The 25,770-nt window shown below is 50.3% G+C and overlaps 1 protein-coding gene across 5 annotated transcripts in view; it reads right to left on the bottom strand.

The window, feature by feature from the left end:
• Nucleotides 1–25,770, bottom strand: part of PLPPR3 (phospholipid phosphatase related 3) — a 50,150-nt gene that overhangs the window by 21,621 nt on the left and 2,759 nt on the right. Inside the window, exon 2 of one of the 5 annotated variants that reach the window (XM_067033266.1) lies at nt 25,380–25,429. The exons of the other annotated variants lie outside the window; for them this stretch is intronic. Within the exon in view, the coding sequence (XP_066889367.1) occupies nt 25,380–25,391 (12 nt within the window). The 5' untranslated portion in view covers nt 25,392–25,429. The remainder of the gene's footprint in view (nt 1–25,379; nt 25,430–25,770) is intronic. 5 annotated transcript variants of the gene reach the window in all.

The raw sequence follows: 25,770 nt of genomic DNA, 5'->3' as shown, positions 1-25,770 counted from the left end.
ACCTATCCACCCCAATTCATCATCTTCCATCACAAATCCATCCATCCCCCCCATCCATCATCTTCCATCACCCATCCACCTATCCACCCCCATCCATCATCTTCAATCACCCATCTACCTATCCACCCCCATCCATCATCTTCCATCACCCATGCACCTGTCCACCCCCATCCATCATCTTCCATCACCCATCCATCTATCCACCCCAATCCATCATCTTCCATCATCCATCCATCCATCAACCCCCATCTATCATCTTCCATCATCCATCCATCCACCCCCATCCATCATCTTCCATCACCCATCCACCTATCCACCCCCATCCATCATCTTCCATCACGCATCCACCAATCCACCCCCATCCATCATCTTCCATCACAAATCCATCCATCCCCCATCCATCATCTTCCATCACCAACCATCCATCCACCCCCATCCATCATCTTCCATCACCTATCCATCCATCCACCCCCATCCATCATCTTCCATCACAAATCATTCCATCCCCCCCATCCATCATTTTCCATCACCCATCCATCCATCCACCCCCATTCATCATGTTCTATCATCGAGCCATCAATCCACTCCCATCCATCACCTTCTATCATCCATCTATTAATCAACCCAATCCATCATCGTCCATCATCCATCCATCTATCCAACCACATCCATCATCTTCCATCATCCAGCCATCAATCCAGCCCCATCCATCATCTTCCATCACCCATTCACCTATCCACCCCATCCATCGTCTTCCATCATCCATCCAAATATCCACCCCATCCATCATCTTCCATCATCCATCGATCCACCCCCATCCATCATCTTCCATCACCCAGACACCTATCCACTCCCATCCATCATCTTCCATCACAAATCCATCCATCCCTCCCATCCATCATCTTCCATCACCCATCCATCCATCCACCCCCATCCATCATCTTCAATCATCCAGCCATCTATCCAACCTCATCAATCATCTTCCATCATCCAGCCATCCATCCACCCCAGTCCATCACCTTCCATCATCCATCCATCTATCCACCCCCATCGATCATCTTCCATCACCTATCAATCTATGCACCCCCATCCATCATCTTCCATCATCCGTCCATCTACCCACCCCAATCCATCATCTTCCATCACCCATACATCCTTCCACCACCATCCATCATCTTCCATCATCCATCCATGCATCCATCCCCATCCATCATTTTCCATCACCCAACCATCCATCCACGCCCATCCATCATCTTCAATCACCCATCCATCTATCCACCCCCATCCATCATCTTACATCATCCAGCCATCCATCCACCCCCATCCATCACCTTCCATCAACCATCGGTCTATCCAGCCCCATCCATCATTTTCCGTCATGGATCCATCTATCCACCCCCATCCATCAACCATCCGTCTATCCAGCCCCATCCATCATTTTCCATCATCCATCCATGTATCCACCCCCATTCATCATCTTCCATCATCCATCATATATCTATCCCCATCCACCACCTTCCATCATCCAACCACCTATCCAACCCCATCCATCATCTTCCATCATCCATCCATCCATCCACCCCCATCCATCATCTTCCATCATCCATCCATCCATCCACCCCCATCCATCATCTTCCATCATCCATCCACCTACCCGACCCAATCCATCATCTTCCATCATCCATCCACCTACCAGCCCCCATCCACCATCTTCCATCATCCATCCACCTATCCAGCCCCATCCATCATCTTCCAACATCCATCCACCTATCCACGCCCATCCATCATCTTCCATCACCCATCCACCTATCCACCCCCATCCATCATCTTCCATCACCCATCAATGTATCCACCCCCATCCATCATCTTCCATCATCCATCCATCCATCCACCCCCATCCATCATCTTCCATCATCCATCCATCCACCCCCATCCATCATCTTCCATCACGCATCCACCTATCGACCCCCATTCATCATCTTCCATCACAAATCCATCCATCCCCCCCATCCATCATCTTCCATCACCCATCCACCTATTCACCCCCATCCATCATCTTCAATCACCCATCGACCTATCCACCCCCATCCATCATCTTCAATCACCCATCCACCTATCCACCCCCATCCATCATCTTCCATCACCCATCCATCTATCCACCCCAATCCATCATCTTCCATCATCCATCCATCCATCCACCCCCATCCATCATCTTCCATCATCCATCCATCCACCCCCATCCATCATCTTCCATCACCCATCCACCTATCCACCCCCATCCATCATCTTCCATCACGCATCCACCTATCCACCCCCATACATCATCTTCCATCACAAATCCATCCATCCCCCATCCATCATCTTCCATCATCCATCCATCTATGCACCACCATCCATCATCTTCCATCACCCAACCATCCATCCACGCCCATCCATCATCTTCCATCACCCATCCATCTATCCACCCCCATCCATCATCTTCCATCATCCATCCACCAATCCACCCCTATCCATCATCTTCCATCATCCATCCACCTATCCACACACATCCATCATCTTCCATCGTCCATCCACCTATCCACCCCATCCATCATCTTCCATCATCCATCCATCCACCCCCATCCATCATCTTCCATCACCCATCCATCCATCCACCCCCATCCATCATCTTTTATCACAAATTATTCCATCCCCCCCATCCATCATTTTCCATCACCCATCCACCCCCACCCATCATGTTCTACCATCCAGCCATCAATCCACTCCCATCCATCATCTTCTATCATCCATCTGTTTATCCACCCAATCCATCATCGTCCATCATCCATCCATCTATCCAACCACATCCATCATGTTCCATCATCCAGCCATAAATCCAGCCCCATCCATCATCTTCCGTCACACATTCACCTATCCACCCCATCCATCGTCTTCCATCATCCATCCAACTATCCACCCCATCCATCATCTTCCATCATCCATCCATCCATCCACCCCCATCCATCATCTTCCATCACCCAACCATCCATCCACGCCCATCCATCATCTTCCATCACCCATCCATCTATCCACCCCCATGCATCATCTTCCATCATCCAGCCATCCATCCACCCCCATCCATCACCTTCCATCAAGCATCCATCTATCCAGCCCCATCCATCATTTTCCATCATCCATCCATCTATCCACCCCCATTCATCATCATCCATCATCCATCATCTATCTACCCCCATGCAACACCTTCCATCATTCATCCACCTATCCAACCCCATCGATCATCTTCCATCATCCATTCACCTATCCACCCCCATCCATCATCGTACATCACCCATCCATCCATCCACCCCTATCCATCATCTTCCATCATCCATACATCCACCCACCCCCATGCATCATCTTCCATCATCCATCCATCCATCCACCCCCATCCATCATCTTCCATCATCCATCCACCTACCCACCCCCATCCATCATCTTCCATCATCCATCCACCTACCCGCCCCCATCCATCATCTTCCATCATCCATCCACCTACCCGCCCCCATCCATCATCTTCCATCATCCATCCACCTATCCACCCCCATCCATCATCTTCCATCGTCCATCCACCTATCCACACCCATCCATCATCTTCCATCGTCCATCCACCTATCCACCCATTCCATCGTCTTCCATCATCCATCCATCTATCCATCCCCATCCATTATCTTCCATCATCCATCCATCTACCCAGCCCCATCCACCATCTTCGATCATCCATCCATCTATCCACCCCCATCCATCATTTTCCATCATCCATCCATCTATCCAACCCCATCCATCATCTCCCATCATCCATCATCTATGTACCTCCATCCAACACCTTCCATCATCCATCCACCTATCCACCCCCATCTATCATCTTCCATCATGCATCCATCCACCGCCATTCATCATCTTCCATCATCCATCCATCCATCCAGCCCCATCCATCATCTTCCATCACCCATCCATCCATCTAACCCATCCATCATCTTCCATCACCCATACACTCCCATCCATCATCTTCCATCACCCATCCATCCATCCACTCCCATCCATTATCTTCCATCACCCATCCATCTATCCATCCCTATCCATCATCACCCATCATCCATCCACCCCCATCCATCATCTTCCATGATCCATCCATCTCTCCAGTCCCATCCTTCATCTTCCATCATCCATCCACCTATCCACCCCATCCATCATCTTCTACCATCCATCCATCTATCCACCCGCATCCATCATCCATCCATCTATCCACCCCCAGCCATCATCTTCCATCATCCATCCATCCATTCACCCCCATCCATCATCTTCCATCACCCATCCATCCATCCACCCCCATCCATCATCTTCCATCATCCAGCCATCCCTCCACCCCCTTCCATCACCTTCCATCATCCATCCATCTATCCACCCACATCCATCATCTTCCATCACCCATCCATTTATCCATCCCTATCCATTATCTCCCATCATCCATCCACCCCCATCCATCATCTTCCATGACCCATAAATGCATCCACCCCATCCATCATCTTGCATGAAGCATCCATCCATCCACCCTCATCCATCATCTTCCATCACCCATCCATCCATCCACCCCCATCCATCATCTTCCATCACCCATCCATCCATACACCCACATCCATCATCTTCCACCATCCATCCATCTTTCCAGCCCCATCCATCATCTTCCATCACCCATCCACCTATCCACACCATCCATCATCTTCTATCATCCTTCCACCTATCATCCACCCCAATCCATCATCATCCATCACCCACCCATCCATCCACCCCATCCATCATCTTGCATCATGCATGCATCCATCCACCGCCATCCATCATCTTCCATTACCCATCCATTTATCCACCCCCATCCGTCATCTTCCATCACCCATCCATCCATCCACCCACATCCATCATCTTCCATCATCCATCCATCTTTACAGCCCCATCCATCATCATCCATTACCCATCCACCTATCCACCCCATCCATCATCTTCTATCATCCTTCAACCTATCATGCACGCCCATCCATCATCTTCCATGATCCATCCATCTACCCAGCCCCATCCATCATCTTCCATCATCCATCCACCTATCCATCCCCATCCATCATCTTCCATCATCCATCCACCTATCCACCCAATCCATCATCCATCCATCTATGCACCACCATCCATCATCTTCCATCATCCATCCATCTATGCACCAACATCCATCATCTTCCATCATCCATCCATCTATGCACCACCATACATCATCTTCCATCACCCAAACATCCATCCATGCCCATCCATCATCTTCCATCACCCATCCATCTATCCACCCCCATTCATCATCTTCCATCATCCATCCACCTATCCACCACTATCCATCATCTTCCATCGTCCATCCACCTATCCACCCCATCCATCATCTTCCATCATCCATCCATCCACCCACATCCATCATCTTCCATCACCCATCCACCTATCCACCCCCATCCATCATCTTCCATCACCCATCCATCTCTCTACCCCCATCCATCATCTTCCATCATCCATCGAAACACCCCCATCCATCATCTTCCATCACCCATCCACCTATCCACCCCTATCCATCATCTTCCATCACAAATCCATTCATCCACCCATCCATCATCTTCCATCACCCATCCATCCATCCACTCCCATCCATCATCTACCATCATCCAGCCATGTACCAACCCCCATCCATCATCTTCTATCATCCATCCATCTATCCACCCCCATCCATCATCTTCCATCATCCATCCATCCATCCACCCCCATCCATCATCTTCCATCATCCATCCAACTACCCACCCCCATCCATCATCTTCCATCATCCATCCACCTACCCGCCCCCATCCATCACCTTCCATCATCCATCCACCTATCCACCCCCATCCATCATCTTCCATCATCCATCCATCCATCCACCACCATCCATCTTCTTCCATCATCCATCCATCCACCCCCATACATCATCTTCCATCACGCATCCACCTATCCACCCGCATCCATCATCTTCCATCACAAATCCATCCATCCATCCCCCCATCCATCATCTTCCATCACCCATCGATCCATCCACCCCCATCCATCATCTTCCATCATCCAGCCATCTATCCACCCCCATCCATCATCTTCCATCACGCATCCACCTATCCACCCCCATTCATCATCTTCCATCACAAATCCATCCATCTCCCCCATCCATCATCTTCCATCACCCATCCACCTATCCACCCCCATCCATCATCTTCCATCACGCATCCACCTATCCACCCCCATCCATCATCTTCCATCACAAATCCATCCATCCCCCATCCATCATCTTCCATCACCAACCATCCATCCACCCCCATCCATCATCTTCCATCACAAATCATTCCATCCCCCCCATCCATCATTTTCCATCACCCATCCATCCATCCACCCCCATCCATCATGTTCTATCATCAAGCCATCAATCCACTCCCATCCATCACCTTCTATCATCCATCTATTAATCCACCCAATCCATCATCGTCCATCATCCATCCATCTACACAACCACATCCATCATCTTCCATCATCCAGCCATCAATCCAGCCCCATCCATCATCTTCCATCACACATTCAACTATCCACCCCTTCCATCGTCTTCCATCATCCATCCAAATATCCACCCCATGCATCATCTTCCGTCATCCATCCATCTATCCACCCCCATGCATCAGCTGCCATCATCCATCCATCTATCCACTCCCATCCATCATCTTCCATCACCCATCCATTTATCCATCCCTATCCATCACCTCCCATCATCCACCCACCCCCATCCATCATCTTCCATCACCCATCCATCCATCCAGCCCATCCATCATCTTCCATCATGCATCCATCCATTCAGCCCCATCCATCATCTTCCATCACCCATCCATCCATCCACCCCCATCCATCATCTTCCATCACCCATCCATCCATCCACCCCCATCCATCATCTTCCATCATCCATCCATCCACCCCCATCAATCATCTTCCATCACCCATCCATCCATCCACCCTCATCCATCATCTTCCATCACCCACCCATCCATTCAACCCCATCGATCATCTTCCATGATCCATCCATCCACCCCCATCCATCATCTTCCATCATCCATCCATTCATCCACCTCCATACATCATCTTCCATTACCCATCCATCTATCCACCCCCATCCATCATCTTCCATCACCCATGCATCCATGCAGCCCCATCCATCATCTTCCATCATCCATTCATCCATTCACCCCCATCCATCATCTTCCATCACCCATCCATCCATCCACCTCCATCCATCATCTTCCAACACCCATCCATCTATCCACTCCTATCCATCATCTTCCATCACCCATCCATCCATCCACCCTCATCCATCATCTTCCATCATCCATCCATCATCCATCCACCGCCATCCATCATCTTCCATCATCCATCTATCATCTTCCATCACCCATCCATCTATCCACCCCCATCCATCATCTTCCATCACCCATCCATCCATCCACCCCATCCATCATCTTCCATCACCCATCCATCCATCCACCCCCATCCATCATCTTCCATCACCCATCCATCCATCCACCCTCATCCATCATCTACCATCACCCATCAATCCATCCACCCCCATCGATCATCTTCCATCATCCATCCATCCAGCCAGCCCCATTCATCATCTTCCATGACCCATCCACCTATCCAGCCCATCCATCATCTTCTATCATCTATCGATCTATCCACCCCCATCCATCATCGTCCCATCACCCATCCATCTATCCACCCCCATCCATCATCTTCCATCACCCATCCATCTATCCATCCCTATCCATCATCACCCATCATCCATCCACCCCCATCCATCATCTTCCATCATCCATCCATCCATCCAGCCCATCCATCATCTTCTATCATCCATCCATCTATCCACCCCCATCCATCATCCATCTATCCACCCCCATCCATCATCTTCCATCACCCATCCATTTATCCATCCCTATCCATCATCTCCCATCATCCATCCACCCCCATCCATCATCTTCCATCACCCATCCATCCATCCAGCCCATCCATCATCTTCCATCATGCATCCATCCATTCACCCCCATCCATCATCTTCCATCACCCATCCATCCATGCACCCCCATCCATCATCTTCCATCACCCATCCATCCATCCACCCCCATCCATCATCTTCCATCATCCATCCATCCACCCCCATCAATCATCTTCCATCACACATCCATCCATCCACCCCCATCCATCATCTTCCATCACCCACCCATCTATCTATCCCTATCCATCATCACCCATCATCTATCCACCCCCATCCATCATCTTCCATCATTCATCCATCCATCCACCCCCATCCATCATCTTCCATCATCCATCCATCTATCCAGCCCCTTCCATTATCTTCCATCATCCCTCCACCTATACACCCCATCAATCATCTTCTATCATCCATCCATCTATCCACCCCCATCCATCATCCATCTATCCACCCCCATCCATCATCTTCCATCATCCATCCATCTATCCACCCCCATCCATGATCTGCCATCATACATCCATCTATCCTCCCCCATCCATCATCTTCCATCACCCATCCATTTATCCATCCCTATCCATTATCTCCCATCATCCATCCACCCCCATCCATCATCTTCCATCACCCATCCATCCATCCAGCTCATCCATCATCTTCCATCATGCATCAATCCATCCACCGCATCCATCATCTTCCATCACCCATCCATCCATCCACCTCCATCCATCATCTTCCATCACCCATCCATCCATCCACCCCTATCCATCATCTTCCATCATCCATCCATGTATCCACCCACATCCATCATCTGCCATCATCCATCCATCTATCCACCCCCATCCATCATCTTCCATCACCCATCCATTTATCCATCCCTATCCATCATCTACGTCATCCATCCACCCCCATCCATCATCTTCCATCACCCATCCATCCATCCAGCCCATCCATCATCTTCCATCACCCATCCATCCATCCATCCACCCCCACCCATCATCTCCCATCATCTATCCATCTACCCCCATCCATCATCTTCCATCACCCATCCATCATCTTCCATCACCCATCCATTTATCCATCCCTATCCATCATGTCCCATCATCCATCCACCCCCATCCATTATCTTCCATCATCCATCCATCCATCCACCCCCATCCATCATCTTCCATCATCCATCCATCTATAAAGCTCAATCCATCATCTTCCATCATCCATACACCTATCCACCCCATCCATCATCTTCTATCATCCATCCATCTATCCACCCCCATCCATCATCCATCTATCCAACCCTATCCATCATCTTCCATCATCCATCCATCCATCTACCCCATTCCATCATCTTCCATCACCCATCCATCCATCCACCCCCATCCATCATCTTCCATCACCCATACATCCATCCACCGTCATCCATCATCTTCCATCACCCATCCATCCATCCACCCCCATCGATCATCTTCCATCATCCATCCATCCATCCAGCCCCATCCATCATCTTCCATCACCATCCACCTATCCAGCCCATCCATCATCTTCTATCATCCATCCATCTATCCACCCCCATCCATCATCTTCCATCACCCATCCATCTATCCACCCCCATCCATCATCTTCCATCACCCATCCATCTATCCATCCCTATCCATCATCACCCATCATCCATCCACCCCCATCCATCACCTTCCATCACCCATCCATCCATCCACCCCAATCCATCACCTTCCATCACCCATCCATCCATCCACCCCATCCATCATGTTCTATCATCCATCCATCTATCCACCCCCATCCATCATCCATCTATCCACCCCATCCATCATCTTCCATTATCCATCCATCTATCCAGCCCATCCCTCATCTTCCATCATCCATCCATCTATCCACCCCCATCCATCATCTGCCATCATCCATCCATCTATCCACCCCCATCCATCATCTTCCATCACCCATCCATTTATCCATCCCTACCCATTATCTCCCATCATCCATCCACCCTCATCCATCATCTTCCATCACCCATCCATTCATCCAGCCCATCCATCATCTTTCATCATGCATCCATCCATCCACCCCCATCCATCATCTTCCATCACCCATCCATCCATCCACCCCCATGCATCATCTTCCATCACCCATCCATCCATCCACCCCATCCATCATCTTCCATCATCCATCCATCCACCCCCATCCATCATCTTCCATCATACATCCATCCACCCCCATCCATCATCTTCCATCAACCATCCATTCATCCAGCCCATCATCTTCCATCATGCATCCATCCATCCACCCACCCCCATCCATCATCTTCCATCACCCATCCATCCATCCACCCCATCCATCATCTTCCATCACCCATCCACCTATCCACCCCCATCCATCATCTTCCATCACCCATCAATGTATCCACCCCCATCCATCATCTTCCATCATCCATCCATCCATCCACCCCCATCCATCATCTTCCATCATCCATCCATCCACCCCCATCCATCATCTTCCATCACGCATCCACCTATCGACCCCCATTCATCATCTTCCATCACAAATCCATCCATCCCCCCCATCCATCATCTTCCATCACCCATCCACCTATTCACCCCCATCCATCATCTTCAATCACCCATCGACCTATCCACCCCCATCCATCATCTTCAATCACCCATCCACCTATCCACCCCCATCCATCATCTTCCATCACCCATCCATCTATCCACCCCAATCCATCATCTTCCATCATCCATCCATCCATCCACCCCCATCCATCATCTTCCATCATCCATCCATCCACCCCCATCCATCATCTTCCATCACCCATCCACCTATCCACCCCCATCCATCATCTTCCATCACGCATCCACCTATCCACCCCCATACATCATCTTCCATCACAAATCCATCCATCCCCCATCCATCATCTTCCATCATCCATCCATCTATGCACCACCATCCATCATCTTCCATCACCCAACCATCCATCCACGCCCATCCATCATCTTCCATCACCCATCCATCTATCCACCCCCATCCATCATCTTCCATCATCCATCCACCAATCCACCCCTATCCATCATCTTCCATCATCCATCCACCTATCCACACACATCCATCATCTTCCATCGTCCATCCACCTATCCACCCCATCCATCATCTTCCATCATCCATCCATCCACCCCCATCCATCATCTTCCATCACCCATCCATCCATCCACCCCCATCCATCATCTTTTATCACAAATTATTCCATCCCCCCCATCCATCATTTTCCATCACCCATCCACCCCCACCCATCATGTTCTACCATCCAGCCATCAATCCACTCCCATCCATCATCTTCTATCATCCATCTGTTTATCCACCCAATCCATCATCGTCCATCATCCATCCATCTATCCAACCACATCCATCATGTTCCATCATCCAGCCATAAATCCAGCCCCATCCATCATCTTCCGTCACACATTCACCTATCCACCCCATCCATCGTCTTCCATCATCCATCCAACTATCCACCCCATCCATCATCTTCCATCATCCATCCATCCATCCACCCCCATCCATCATCTTCCATCACCCAACCATCCATCCACGCCCATCCATCATCTTCCATCACCCATCCATCTATCCACCCCCATGCATCATCTTCCATCATCCAGCCATCCATCCACCCCCATCCATCACCTTCCATCAAGCATCCATCTATCCAGCCCCATCCATCATTTTCCATCATCCATCCATCTATCCACCCCCATTCATCATCATCCATCATCCATCATCTATCTACCCCCATGCAACACCTTCCATCATTCATCCACCTATCCAACCCCATCGATCATCTTCCATCATCCATTCACCTATCCACCCCCATCCATCATCGTACATCACCCATCCATCCATCCACCCCTATCCATCATCTTCCATCATCCATACATCCACCCACCCCCATGCATCATCTTCCATCATCCATCCATCCATCCACCCCCATCCATCATCTTCCATCATCCATCCACCTACCCACCCCCATCCATCATCTTCCATCATCCATCCACCTACCCGCCCCCATCCATCATCTTCCATCATCCATCCACCTACCCGCCCCCATCCATCATCTTCCATCATCCATCCACCTATCCACCCCCATCCATCATCTTCCATCGTCCATCCACCTATCCACACCCATCCATCATCTTCCATCGTCCATCCACCTATCCACCCATTCCATCGTCTTCCATCATCCATCCATCTATCCATCCCCATCCATTATCTTCCATCATCCATCCATCTACCCAGCCCCATCCACCATCTTCGATCATCCATCCATCTATCCACCCCCATCCATCATTTTCCATCATCCATCCATCTATCCAACCCCATCCATCATCTCCCATCATCCATCATCTATGTACCTCCATCCAACACCTTCCATCATCCATCCACCTATCCACCCCCATCTATCATCTTCCATCATGCATCCATCCACCGCCATTCATCATCTTCCATCATCCATCCATCCATCCAGCCCCATCCATCATCTTCCATCACCCATCCATCCATCTAACCCATCCATCATCTTCCATCACCCATACACTCCCATCCATCATCTTCCATCACCCATCCATCCATCCACTCCCATCCATTATCTTCCATCACCCATCCATCTATCCATCCCTATCCATCATCACCCATCATCCATCCACCCCCATCCATCATCTTCCATGATCCATCCATCTCTCCAGTCCCATCCTTCATCTTCCATCATCCATCCACCTATCCACCCCATCCATCATCTTCTACCATCCATCCATCTATCCACCCGCATCCATCATCCATCCATCTATCCACCCCCAGCCATCATCTTCCATCATCCATCCATCCATTCACCCCCATCCATCATCTTCCATCACCCATCCATCCATCCACCCCCATCCATCATCTTCCATCATCCAGCCATCCCTCCACCCCCTTCCATCACCTTCCATCATCCATCCATCTATCCACCCACATCCATCATCTTCCATCACCCATCCATTTATCCATCCCTATCCATTATCTCCCATCATCCATCCACCCCCATCCATCATCTTCCATGACCCATAAATGCATCCACCCCATCCATCATCTTGCATGAAGCATCCATCCATCCACCCTCATCCATCATCTTCCATCACCCATCCATCCATCCACCCCCATCCATCATCTTCCATCACCCATCCATCCATACACCCACATCCATCATCTTCCACCATCCATCCATCTTTCCAGCCCCATCCATCATCTTCCATCACCCATCCACCTATCCACACCATCCATCATCTTCTATCATCCTTCCACCTATCATCCACCCCAATCCATCATCATCCATCACCCACCCATCCATCCACCCCATCCATCATCTTGCATCATGCATGCATCCATCCACCGCCATCCATCATCTTCCATTACCCATCCATTTATCCACCCCCATCCGTCATCTTCCATCACCCATCCATCCATCCACCCACATCCATCATCTTCCATCATCCATCCATCTTTACAGCCCCATCCATCATCATCCATTACCCATCCACCTATCCACCCCATCCATCATCTTCTATCATCCTTCAACCTATCATGCACGCCCATCCATCATCTTCCATGATCCATCCATCTACCCAGCCCCATCCATCATCTTCCATCATCCATCCACCTATCCATCCCCATCCATCATCTTCCATCATCCATCCACCTATCCACCCAATCCATCATCCATCCATCTATGCACCACCATCCATCATCTTCCATCATCCATCCATCTATGCACCAACATCCATCATCTTCCATCATCCATCCATCTATGCACCACCATACATCATCTTCCATCACCCAAACATCCATCCATGCCCATCCATCATCTTCCATCACCCATCCATCTATCCACCCCCATTCATCATCTTCCATCATCCATCCACCTATCCACCACTATCCATCATCTTCCATCGTCCATCCACCTATCCACCCCATCCATCATCTTCCATCATCCATCCATCCACCCACATCCATCATCTTCCATCACCCATCCACCTATCCACCCCCATCCATCATCTTCCATCACCCATCCATCTCTCTACCCCCATCCATCATCTTCCATCATCCATCGAAACACCCCCATCCATCATCTTCCATCACCCATCCACCTATCCACCCCTATCCATCATCTTCCATCACAAATCCATTCATCCACCCATCCATCATCTTCCATCACCCATCCATCCATCCACTCCCATCCATCATCTACCATCATCCAGCCATGTACCAACCCCCATCCATCATCTTCTATCATCCATCCATCTATCCACCCCCATCCATCATCTTCCATCATCCATCCATCCATCCACCCCCATCCATCATCTTCCATCATCCATCCAACTACCCACCCCCATCCATCATCTTCCATCATCCATCCACCTACCCGCCCCCATCCATCACCTTCCATCATCCATCCACCTATCCACCCCCATCCATCATCTTCCATCATCCATCCATCCATCCACCACCATCCATCTTCTTCCATCATCCATCCATCCACCCCCATACATCATCTTCCATCACGCATCCACCTATCCACCCGCATCCATCATCTTCCATCACAAATCCATCCATCCATCCCCCCATCCATCATCTTCCATCACCCATCGATCCATCCACCCCCATCCATCATCTTCCATCATCCAGCCATCTATCCACCCCCATCCATCATCTTCCATCACGCATCCACCTATCCACCCCCATTCATCATCTTCCATCACAAATCCATCCATCTCCCCCATCCATCATCTTCCATCACCCATCCACCTATCCACCCCCATCCATCATCTTCCATCACGCATCCACCTATCCACCCCCATCCATCATCTTCCATCACAAATCCATCCATCCCCCATCCATCATCTTCCATCACCAACCATCCATCCACCCCCATCCATCATCTTCCATCACAAATCATTCCATCCCCCCCATCCATCATTTTCCATCACCCATCCATCCATCCACCCCCATCCATCATGTTCTATCATCGAGCCATCAATCCACTCCCATCCATCACCTTCTATCATCCATCTATTAATCCACCCAATCCATCATCGTCCATCATCCATCCATCTACACAACCACATCCATCATCTTCCATCATCCAGCCATCAATCCAGCCCCATCCATCATCTTCCATCACACATTCAACTATCCACCCCTTCCATCGTCTTCCATCATCCATCCAAATATCCACCCCATGCATCATCTTCCGTCATCCATCCATCTATCCACCCCCATGCATCAGCTGCCATCATCCATCCATCTATCCACTCCCATCCATCATCTTCCATCACCCATCCATTTATCCATCCCTATCCATCACCTCCCATCATCCACCCACCCCCATCCATCATCTTCCATCACCCATCCATCCATCCAGCCCATCCATCATCTTCCATCATGCATCCATCCATTCAGCCCCATCCATCATCTTCCATCACCCATCCATCCATCCACCCCCATCCATCATCTTCCATCACCCATCCATCCATCCACCCCCATCCATCATCTTCCATCATCCATCCATCCACCCCCATCAATCATCTTCCATCACCCATCCATCCATCCACCCTCATCCATCATCTTCCATCACCCACCCATCCATTCAACCCCATCGATCATCTTCCATGATCCATCCATCCACCCCCATCCATCATCTTCCATCATCCATCCATTCATCCACCTCCATACATCATCTTCCATTACCCATCCATCTATCCACCCCCATCCATCATCTTCCATCACCCATGCATCCATGCAGCCCCATCCATCATCTTCCATCATCCATTCATCCATTCACCCCCATCCATCATCTTCCATCACCCATCCATCCATCCACCTCCATCCATCATCTTCCAACACCCATCCATCTATCCACTCCTATCCATCATCTTCCATCACCCATCCATCCATCCACCCTCATCCATCATCTTCCATCATCCATCCATCATCCATCCACCGCCATCCATCATCTTCCATCATCCATCTATCATCTTCCATCACCCATCCATCTATCCACCCCCATCCATCATCTTCCATCACCCATCCATCCATCCACCCCATCCATCATCTTCCATCACCCATCCATCCATCCACCCCCATCCATCATCTTCCATCACCCATCCATCCATCCACCCTCATCCATCATCTACCATCACCCATCAATCCATCCACCCCCATCGATCATCTTCCATCATCCATCCATCCAGCCAGCCCCATTCATCATCTTCCATGACCCATCCACCTATCCAGCCCATCCATCATCTTCTATCATCTATCGATCTATCCACCCCCATCCATCATCGTCCCATCACCCATCCATCTATCCACCCCCATCCATCATCTTCCATCACCCATCCATCTATCCATCCCTATCCATCATCACCCATCATCCATCCACCCCCATCCATCATCTTCCATCATCCATCCATCCATCCAGCCCATCCATCATCTTCTATCATCCATCCATCTATCCACCCCCATCCATCATCCATCTATCCACCCCCATCCATCATCTTCCATCACCCATCCATTTATCCATCCCTATCCATCATCTCCCATCATCCATCCACCCCCATCCATCATCTTCCATCACCCATCCATCCATCCAGCCCATCCATCATCTTCCATCATGCATCCATCCATTCACCCCCATCCATCATCTTCCATCACCCATCCATCCATGCACCCCCATCCATCATCTTCCATCACCCATCCATCCATCCACCCCCATCCATCATCTTCCATCATCCATCCATCCACCCCCATCAATCATCTTCCATCACACATCCATCCATCCACCCCCATCCATCATCTTCCATCACCCACCCATCTATCTATCCCTATCCATCATCACCCATCATCTATCCACCCCCATCCATCATCTTCCATCATTCATCCATCCATCCACCCCCATCCATCATCTTCCATCATCCATCCATCTATCCAGCCCCTTCCATTATCTTCCATCATCCCTCCACCTATACACCCCATCAATCATCTTCTATCATCCATCCATCTATCCACCCCCATCCATCATCCATCTATCCACCCCCATCCATCATCTTCCATCATCCATCCATCTATCCACCCCCATCCATGATCTGCCATCATACATCCATCTATCCTCCCCCATCCATCATCTTCCATCACCCATCCATTTATCCATCCCTATCCATTATCTCCCATCATCCATCCACCCCCATCCATCATCTTCCATCACCCATCCATCCATCCAGCTCATCCATCATCTTCCATCATGCATCAATCCATCCACCGCATCCATCATCTTCCATCACCCATCCATCCATCCACCTCCATCCATCATCTTCCATCACCCATCCATCCATCCACCCCTATCCATCATCTTCCATCATCCATCCATGTATCCACCCACATCCATCATCTGCCATCATCCATCCATCTATCCACCCCCATCCATCATCTTCCATCACCCATCCATTTATCCATCCCTATCCATCATCTACGTCATCCATCCACCCCCATCCATCATCTTCCATCACCCATCCATCCATCCAGCCCATCCATCATCTTCCATCACCCATCCATCCATCCATCCACCCCCACCCATCATCTCCCATCATCTATCCATCTACCCCCATCCATCATCTTCCATCACCCATCCATCATCTTCCATCACCCATCCATTTATCCATCCCTATCCATCATGTCCCATCATCCATCCACCCCCATCCATTATCTTCCATCATCCATCCATCCATCCACCCCCATCCATCATCTTCCATCATCCATCCATCTATAAAGCTCAATCCATCATCTTCCATCATCCATACACCTATCCACCCCATCCATCATCTTCTATCATCCATCCATCTATCCACCCCCATCCATCATCCATCTATCCAACCCTATCCATCATCTTCCATCATCCATCCATCCATCTACCCCATTCCATCATCTTCCATCACCCATCCATCCATCCACCCCCATCCATCATCTTCCATCACCCATACATCCATCCACCGTCATCCATCATCTTCCATCACCCATCCATCCATCCACCCCCATCGATCATCTTCCATCATCCATCCATCCATCCAGCCCCATCCATCATCTTCCATCACCATCCACCTATCCAGCCCATCCATCATCTTCTATCATCCATCCATCTATCCACCCCCATCCATCATCTTCCATCACCCATCCATCTATCCACCCCCATCCATCATCTTCCATCACCCATCCATCTATCCATCCCTATCCATCATCACCCATCATCCATCCACCCCCATCCATCACCTTCCATCACCCATCCATCCATCCACCCCAATCCATCACCTTCCATCACCCATCCATCCATCCACCCCATCCATCATGTTCTATCATCCATCCATCTATCCACCCCCATCCATCATCCATCTATCCACCCCATCCATCATCTTCCATTATCCATCCATCTATCCAGCCCATCCCTCATCTTCCATCATCCATCCATCTATCCACCCCCATCCATCATCTGCCATCATCCATCCATCTATCCACCCCCATCCATCATCTTCCATCACCCATCCATTTATCCATCCCTACCCATTATCTCCCATCATCCATCCACCCTCATCCATCATCTTCCATCACCCATCCATTCATCCAGCCCATCCATCATCTTTCATCATGCATCCATCCATCCACCCCCATCCATCATCTTCCATCACCCATCCATCCATCCACCCCCATGCATCATCTTCCATCACCCATCCATCCATCCACCCCATCCATCATCTTCCATCATCCATCCATCCACCCCCATCCATCATCTTCCATCATACATCCATCCACCCCCATCCATCATCTTCCATCAACCATCCATTCATCCAGCCCATCATCTTCCATCATGCATCCATCCATCCACCCACCCCCATCCATCATCTTCCATCACCCATCCATCCATCCACACCCATCCATCATCTTCCATCACCCATCCATCCATCCACCCCCATCCATCATCTTCCATCATCCATCCATCCACCCCCATCCATCATCTTCCATCATCCATCAATCCACCCCCATCCATCATCTTCCATCACCCATCCATCGATCCACCCCCACCCATCATCTTCCATCACCCATCCATCTATCCATCCCTATCCATCATCACCTATCATCCATCCACTCCCATCCATCATCTTCCATCATCCATCCACTCCCATTCATCATCTTCCATCATCCATCCATCTTCCCAGCCCCATCCATCATCTTCCATCATCCATCCACGTAAACACCCAATCCATCATCTTCTATCATCCATCCATCTACCGACCCCCATCCATCATCCATCTATCCACCCCTATCCATCATCTTCCATCATCCATCCATCCATCCACCCCCATCTATCATCTTCCATCATCCATCCATCCACCCCATCCATCATCTTCCATCACCCATCCATCCATCCACCCACACCCATCATCTTCCATCACCCATCCATCTATCCATCCCTATCCATCATCACCCATCATCCATCCACCCCCATCCATCATCTTCCATCATGCATCCATCCATCCACCCCCATCCATCATCTTCCATCACCCATCCATCCATCCACCCCCATCCATCATCTTCCATCACCCATCCATCCATCCACCCCATCCATCATCTTCCATCACCCATCCATCCATCCACCCCCACCCATCATCTTCCATCATCCATCCATCCATCCATCCATCCACCCCATCCATCATCCTCCATCACCCATCCATCCATCCACCCCCATCCATGATCTTCCATCACCCATCCATCCATCCACCCACATCCATCATCTTCCATCACCCATCCATCCATCCACCCCATCCATCATTTTCCATCACCCATCCATCCATCCACCCCCAGCCATCATCTTCCATCATCCATCTGTCTATCCAGCCCCATCCATCATCCTCCATCATGCATCCACCTATCGACCCCCATCCATCATCTTCCATCATCCATCCACCTATCCACCCCCATCCATCAACTTCCATCATCCATCCACCTATCCACCCCCATCCATCATCTTCCATCATCCATCCACCTATCATCCACCCCCATCCATCATCTTCCATCATTCATCCATCCATCCACCCCCATCCATCATCTTCCACCATCCATCCATCTATCCAGCCGCATCCATCATCTTCCATCGTCCATCCACATATACACCCCATCCATCATCTTCTATCATCCATCCATCTATCCACCCCCATCCATCATCTTCCATCATCCATCCATCTGTCCACCCTCATCCATCATCTTCCATCGTCCATCCACATATACACCCCATCCATCATCTACTATCATCCATCCATCTATCCAACCCCATCCATCATCCATCTATCCACCCCCATCCATCATCTTCCATCACCCATCCATTTATCCATCCCTATCCATCATCTCCCATCATCCATCCATCCCCATCCATCATCTTCCATGATCCATCCATCCATCCACCCCTATCCATCATCTTCCATCATGCATCCACCCATCCACCCCCATCCATCGTCTTCCATGACCCATCCATCCATCCACCCCCATCCATCACCTTTAATCACCCATCCATCCATCCACCCCATCCATCATCTTCCATCACCCATCAATCCATCCACCGCTATCGATCATCTTCCATCACCCATCCATCCATCCACCCTCATCCATCATCTTCCATCACCCATCCATCCATCCACCCCCATCGATCATCTTCTATCATCCATCCATCTATCCACCCCCATCCATCATCTTCCATCACCCATCCATCTATCGACCCCAATCCATCATCTTCCATCACCCATCCATCTATCCATCCCTATCCATCATCACCCATCATCTATCCACTCCTATCCATCATCTTCCATCACCCATCCATCCATCCACCCTCATCCATCATCTTCCATCATCCATCCATCATCCATCGACCGCCATCGATCATCTTCCATCATCCATCTATCATCTTCCATCACCCATCCATCTATCCACCCCCATCCATCATCTTCCATCACCCACCCATCCATCCACCCCATCCATCATCTTCCATCACCCATCCATCCATCCACCCCCATCCATCATCTTCCATCACCCATCCATTTATCCATCCCTATCCATCATCTCCCATCATCCATCCACCCCCATCCATTATCTTCCATCATCCAGCCATCCATCCACCCCCATCCATCATCTTCCATCATCCATCCATCTATAAAGCCCCATCCATCATCTTCCAACATCCATCCACCTATCCACCCCATCCATCATCTTCTATCATCCATCCATCTATCCACCCCTATCCATCATCCATCTATCCACCCCATCCATCATCTTCCATCATCCATCCATCCATCCACCACTATCCATCATCTTCCAGCATGCATCCATCCATCCACACCCATCCATCATCTTCCATCACCCATCCATCCATCCACCCTCATCCATCATCTTCCATCACCCATCCATCCATCCACCCCCATCGATCATCTTCCATCATCCATCCATCTATCCAACCCCATCCCTCATCTTCCATCATCCATCCATCTATCCACCCCCATCCATCATCTGCCATCATCCATCCATCTATCCACCCCCATCCATCATCTTCCATCACCCATCCATTTATCCATCCCTACCCATCATCTTCCATCATCCATCCACCCCCATCCATCATCTTCCATCACCCATCCATCCCTCCAGCCCATCCATCATCTTTCATCATGCATCCATCCATCCACCCCCATCCATCATCTTCCATCACCCATCCATCCATCCACCCCCATGCATCATCTTCCATCACCCATCCATCCATCCACCCCCATCCATCATCTTCCATCATACATCCATCCACCCCCATCCATCATCTTCCATCATACATCCATCCACCCCCATCCATCATCTTCCATCACCCATCAATTCATCCAGCCCGTACACTATCTTCTGTCATGCATCCACCCATCCACCCACCCCCATCCATCATCTTCCATCACCCATCCATCCATCCACACCCATCCATCATCTTCCATCACCCATCCATCCATCCACCCCCATCCATCATCTTCCATCATCCATCCATCCACCCCCATCCATCATCTTCCATCACCCATCCAGCCATCCACCCCCACCCATCATCTTCCATCATCCATCCACCTATCCACCCCCATCAGTCATCTTCCATCATCCATCCATCTATCCACCCGCATCCATCATCTTCCATCATACATCCATCTACCCCCATCAATCATCGTCCATCATTCATCCACCTATCCACCCCCATCCACCATCTTCCATCAACCATCCACCTAGCCACCGCCATCCATCATCTTCCATCATCCATCCACCTATCCACCCCCATCAGTCATCTTCCATCACCCATCCATCTATCCACCCGCATCCATCATCTTCCATCATACATCCATCCAGCCCCATCAATCATCTTCCATCATCCATCCATGCATCTACCCCCATCCATCATCTTCCATCACCCATCCATCCATCCACCCCCATCCATCATCTTCAATCACCCATCCATCTATGCACCCCATCCATCATCTTTCATCACCAATCCATTTATCCATCCCTATCCATCATCTTCCATCATACATCCACCCCCATCCATTATCTTCCATCACCCATCCATCCATCCACCCCATCCATCATCTTCAATCATCCATCCATCCACCCCCTTCAATCATCTTCCATCACCCATCCATCCATCCACCCCATCCATTATCTTCCATCTCCCATCCATCTATCCATCCCTATCCATCATCACCCATCATCCATCCACCGCCATCCATCATCTTCCATCATCCATCCATCCATCCACCCCCATCCATCATCTTCCACCATCCATCCATCTATCCAGCCGCATCCATCATCTTCCATCGTCCATCCACATATACACCCCATCCATCATCTTCCATCATCCATCCATCCATCCACCCCCATCCATCATCTTCCATCACCCATCCATCCATCTACCACCATCCATCATCTTCCATCATCCATCCATCTATCCATCCCCATCCATCATCTTCCATCATCCATCCATCTATCCACCCCCATCCATCATCTGCCATCATCCAACCATCTATCCACTCCCATCCATCATGTTTCATCACCCATCCATTTATCCATCCCTATCCATCATCTCCCATCATCCATCCACCCCCATCCATCATCTTCCATCACCCATCCATCCACCCACCCCCATCCATCATCTTCCATCATCCATCCATCTATCCACCCCCATCCATCATCTTCCATCATCCATCCATCCACCCACCCCCATCCATCATCTTCCTTCATCCATCCATCTATCCACCCCCATCCATCATCTTCCATCACCCATCCACCCACCCCCATCCATCATCTTCCATCATCCATCCATCTATCCACCCCCATCCATCATCTTCCATCATCCATCCATTCACCCACCCCCATCCATCATCGTCCATCATCCATCCATCTATCCACCCCCATCCATCATCTTCCATCATCCATCCACCCATTCGTGCTTCCTTCCTTCCTTCTATCCACTGACCCACCCAAGCATCCATTCATCTTTCCACCCAACCACTCATCCACCCACCCACCCACCCACCCATCCATCCATAAATCAACTATCCATCCACTTACCCACCTATCAACCCAACCATCTACTCATCCATCAATCATCCATTCAAACACCCATCCCTCTGTCCATCAACTTGCAATATGCTTCTGTCCATTTATTCATTTCCCGTCCAGCCGACCACCCAGCCAGGCAGCCATCATCCATCCATAAATCCACCATCCATCCATCCATCCACTTACTCATCCATCCATCAGCCCACCCATCCGCTCATCCATGAAGCATCCATTCATCCAGCATCCACCCATCCCTCCGTCCATCCACCCACCCTTCCTTCCATTCATCCAGCCATCCACCTGTCCATACTCCCATCCATCTGTCATCCATCCATCGTCTGCCATCATCCGTCCACTCATACTTGCTTCACTTTCCCCTCCATCAACCCACCCACCCTTCCACTCATCCATCAATCTCCATTCATCCATGCATCCATCCATGTACCCACCCACCCACCCATCTACCCACCCATCACCCATCCATCCACCTATACTTCCTTTCTTCCACCCACCCATCCATCAACCCACCCATTTCCCCCATCCAGCTATCATCCATCCATCCATCTACCAACCAACCATCCATTCATCCATCCACTCATGCCTGCCTCCTTCCTTTCTTCCATCCATCCATGCACCCATCATTCCACCCACCCATCCATCAATCCATCCATCCACCCACTCACCACTTCATTCATCTCTCTCCTCCAGCTACCCTTGCTGTCTTGAACAACCTAGAAAGAACAGACAGGTTCCTGCCTCTGGGCCTTTCCTCTCAGGGATAAAAGGATGCACTCAGACACTCCTCTGGGGTGTCTGGCCCTTCTCGGAGACCCCCTTCCTGGCACCCGTCTCTCCATCCCTTGCGCTGCTTTATTTCCTCCGCACCCTGTACCTCTATGTGCCAACTTCACACTCAGCCCTGAGAAGATGGGCATCTGGTCCATGGCGGGTGCTGAATAAATGAACGACTTCTTTGAATCACTCATTTGTGCAACTGTCCTTCTGCACAGCCTGATCACGTGTCCTCAGGTGATAGGCACACAGCACACATGACACTCCTCCTGCTCACAGCAGCCGTGATTTAACGGGCAGGAGGCTGAGGTTCAGGAAAACTGAGCTGCGTTTGACCAAGTCGCAGACATGGTGCCCGAGGAGGGCAGGGGCGCAGGGTCTACACCTCACTCACTCAGCCACTCGTGCTGCAAAGCTATGGGGCAGATTCCAGTGGAACCTTCTTATGGAAGCAGAACCTCCCGGTGTCCTCTGCCTCCCCTTCTGGTCCAAGGATCTCAAACTCAAACCCCCACCAGGGCCAAGTGGCGCTGGCACATCTGGGGACCAGAGAGTAGGCGGGCCCCTAACGGCGCCCAGCTGCCTTGGGAAGCCCTCACCTCCACTCGATTTGTACGGCGCCTTGAGAGGGGCCTCGGCCCTCCATGCAGCCCTGGCCAGGGGCTCCCAGAGGGGACGTGCCAACGGTGGGATTTCAGGAGCTGGGCTGGTGTGCAAGGAGCGTTTATTGGGTGCCTGCTGCACGCAGGCATGAGGCCCAAGGCAGTTAAATGAAGCCACCTGCCTGGGCTTGCATCCTGGCTCCACCTCTTCCCGGTGCCTCAGTGTCTCCAGCTGAAAACAAGACCAATAAAGTGGCCACCACCCAGGGCTTCAATGCAGGCCTGCATAAGCAAATACACTGAAAGCGCTTAGAGCCTGGCCCACGTGGAGCCTGTAGCGGTATTAGCAGCAGTTAGCGGCTGCCTCTGTGATCACGGGCAGCGTCACCTGGCTCGGCAGGCAGACAGCGCCAGGCCACAAAGAGGGTTTAGGTGGGGACTGGGAAGCGCCTTAAAATCACCAAATCTTTCCGCGACAGGGTCGTGCTGAAGGCCCCCCACGACTTTCCAAGCCCCAAGCAGTGTGGCTGTAACGCCTGACCGGCTCCCCTGCTTCTCCTCCAGCCCCTGACC

This window comes from Kogia breviceps, chromosome 4, assembly GCF_026419965.1.
Source record: "Kogia breviceps isolate mKogBre1 chromosome 4, mKogBre1 haplotype 1, whole genome shotgun sequence".
NCBI lineage: Eukaryota > Metazoa > Chordata > Mammalia > Artiodactyla > Physeteridae > Kogia > Kogia breviceps.
Note: the sequence above shows the minus strand (reverse complement) of the source record. Positions and strands in the feature narration are given on the sequence as shown.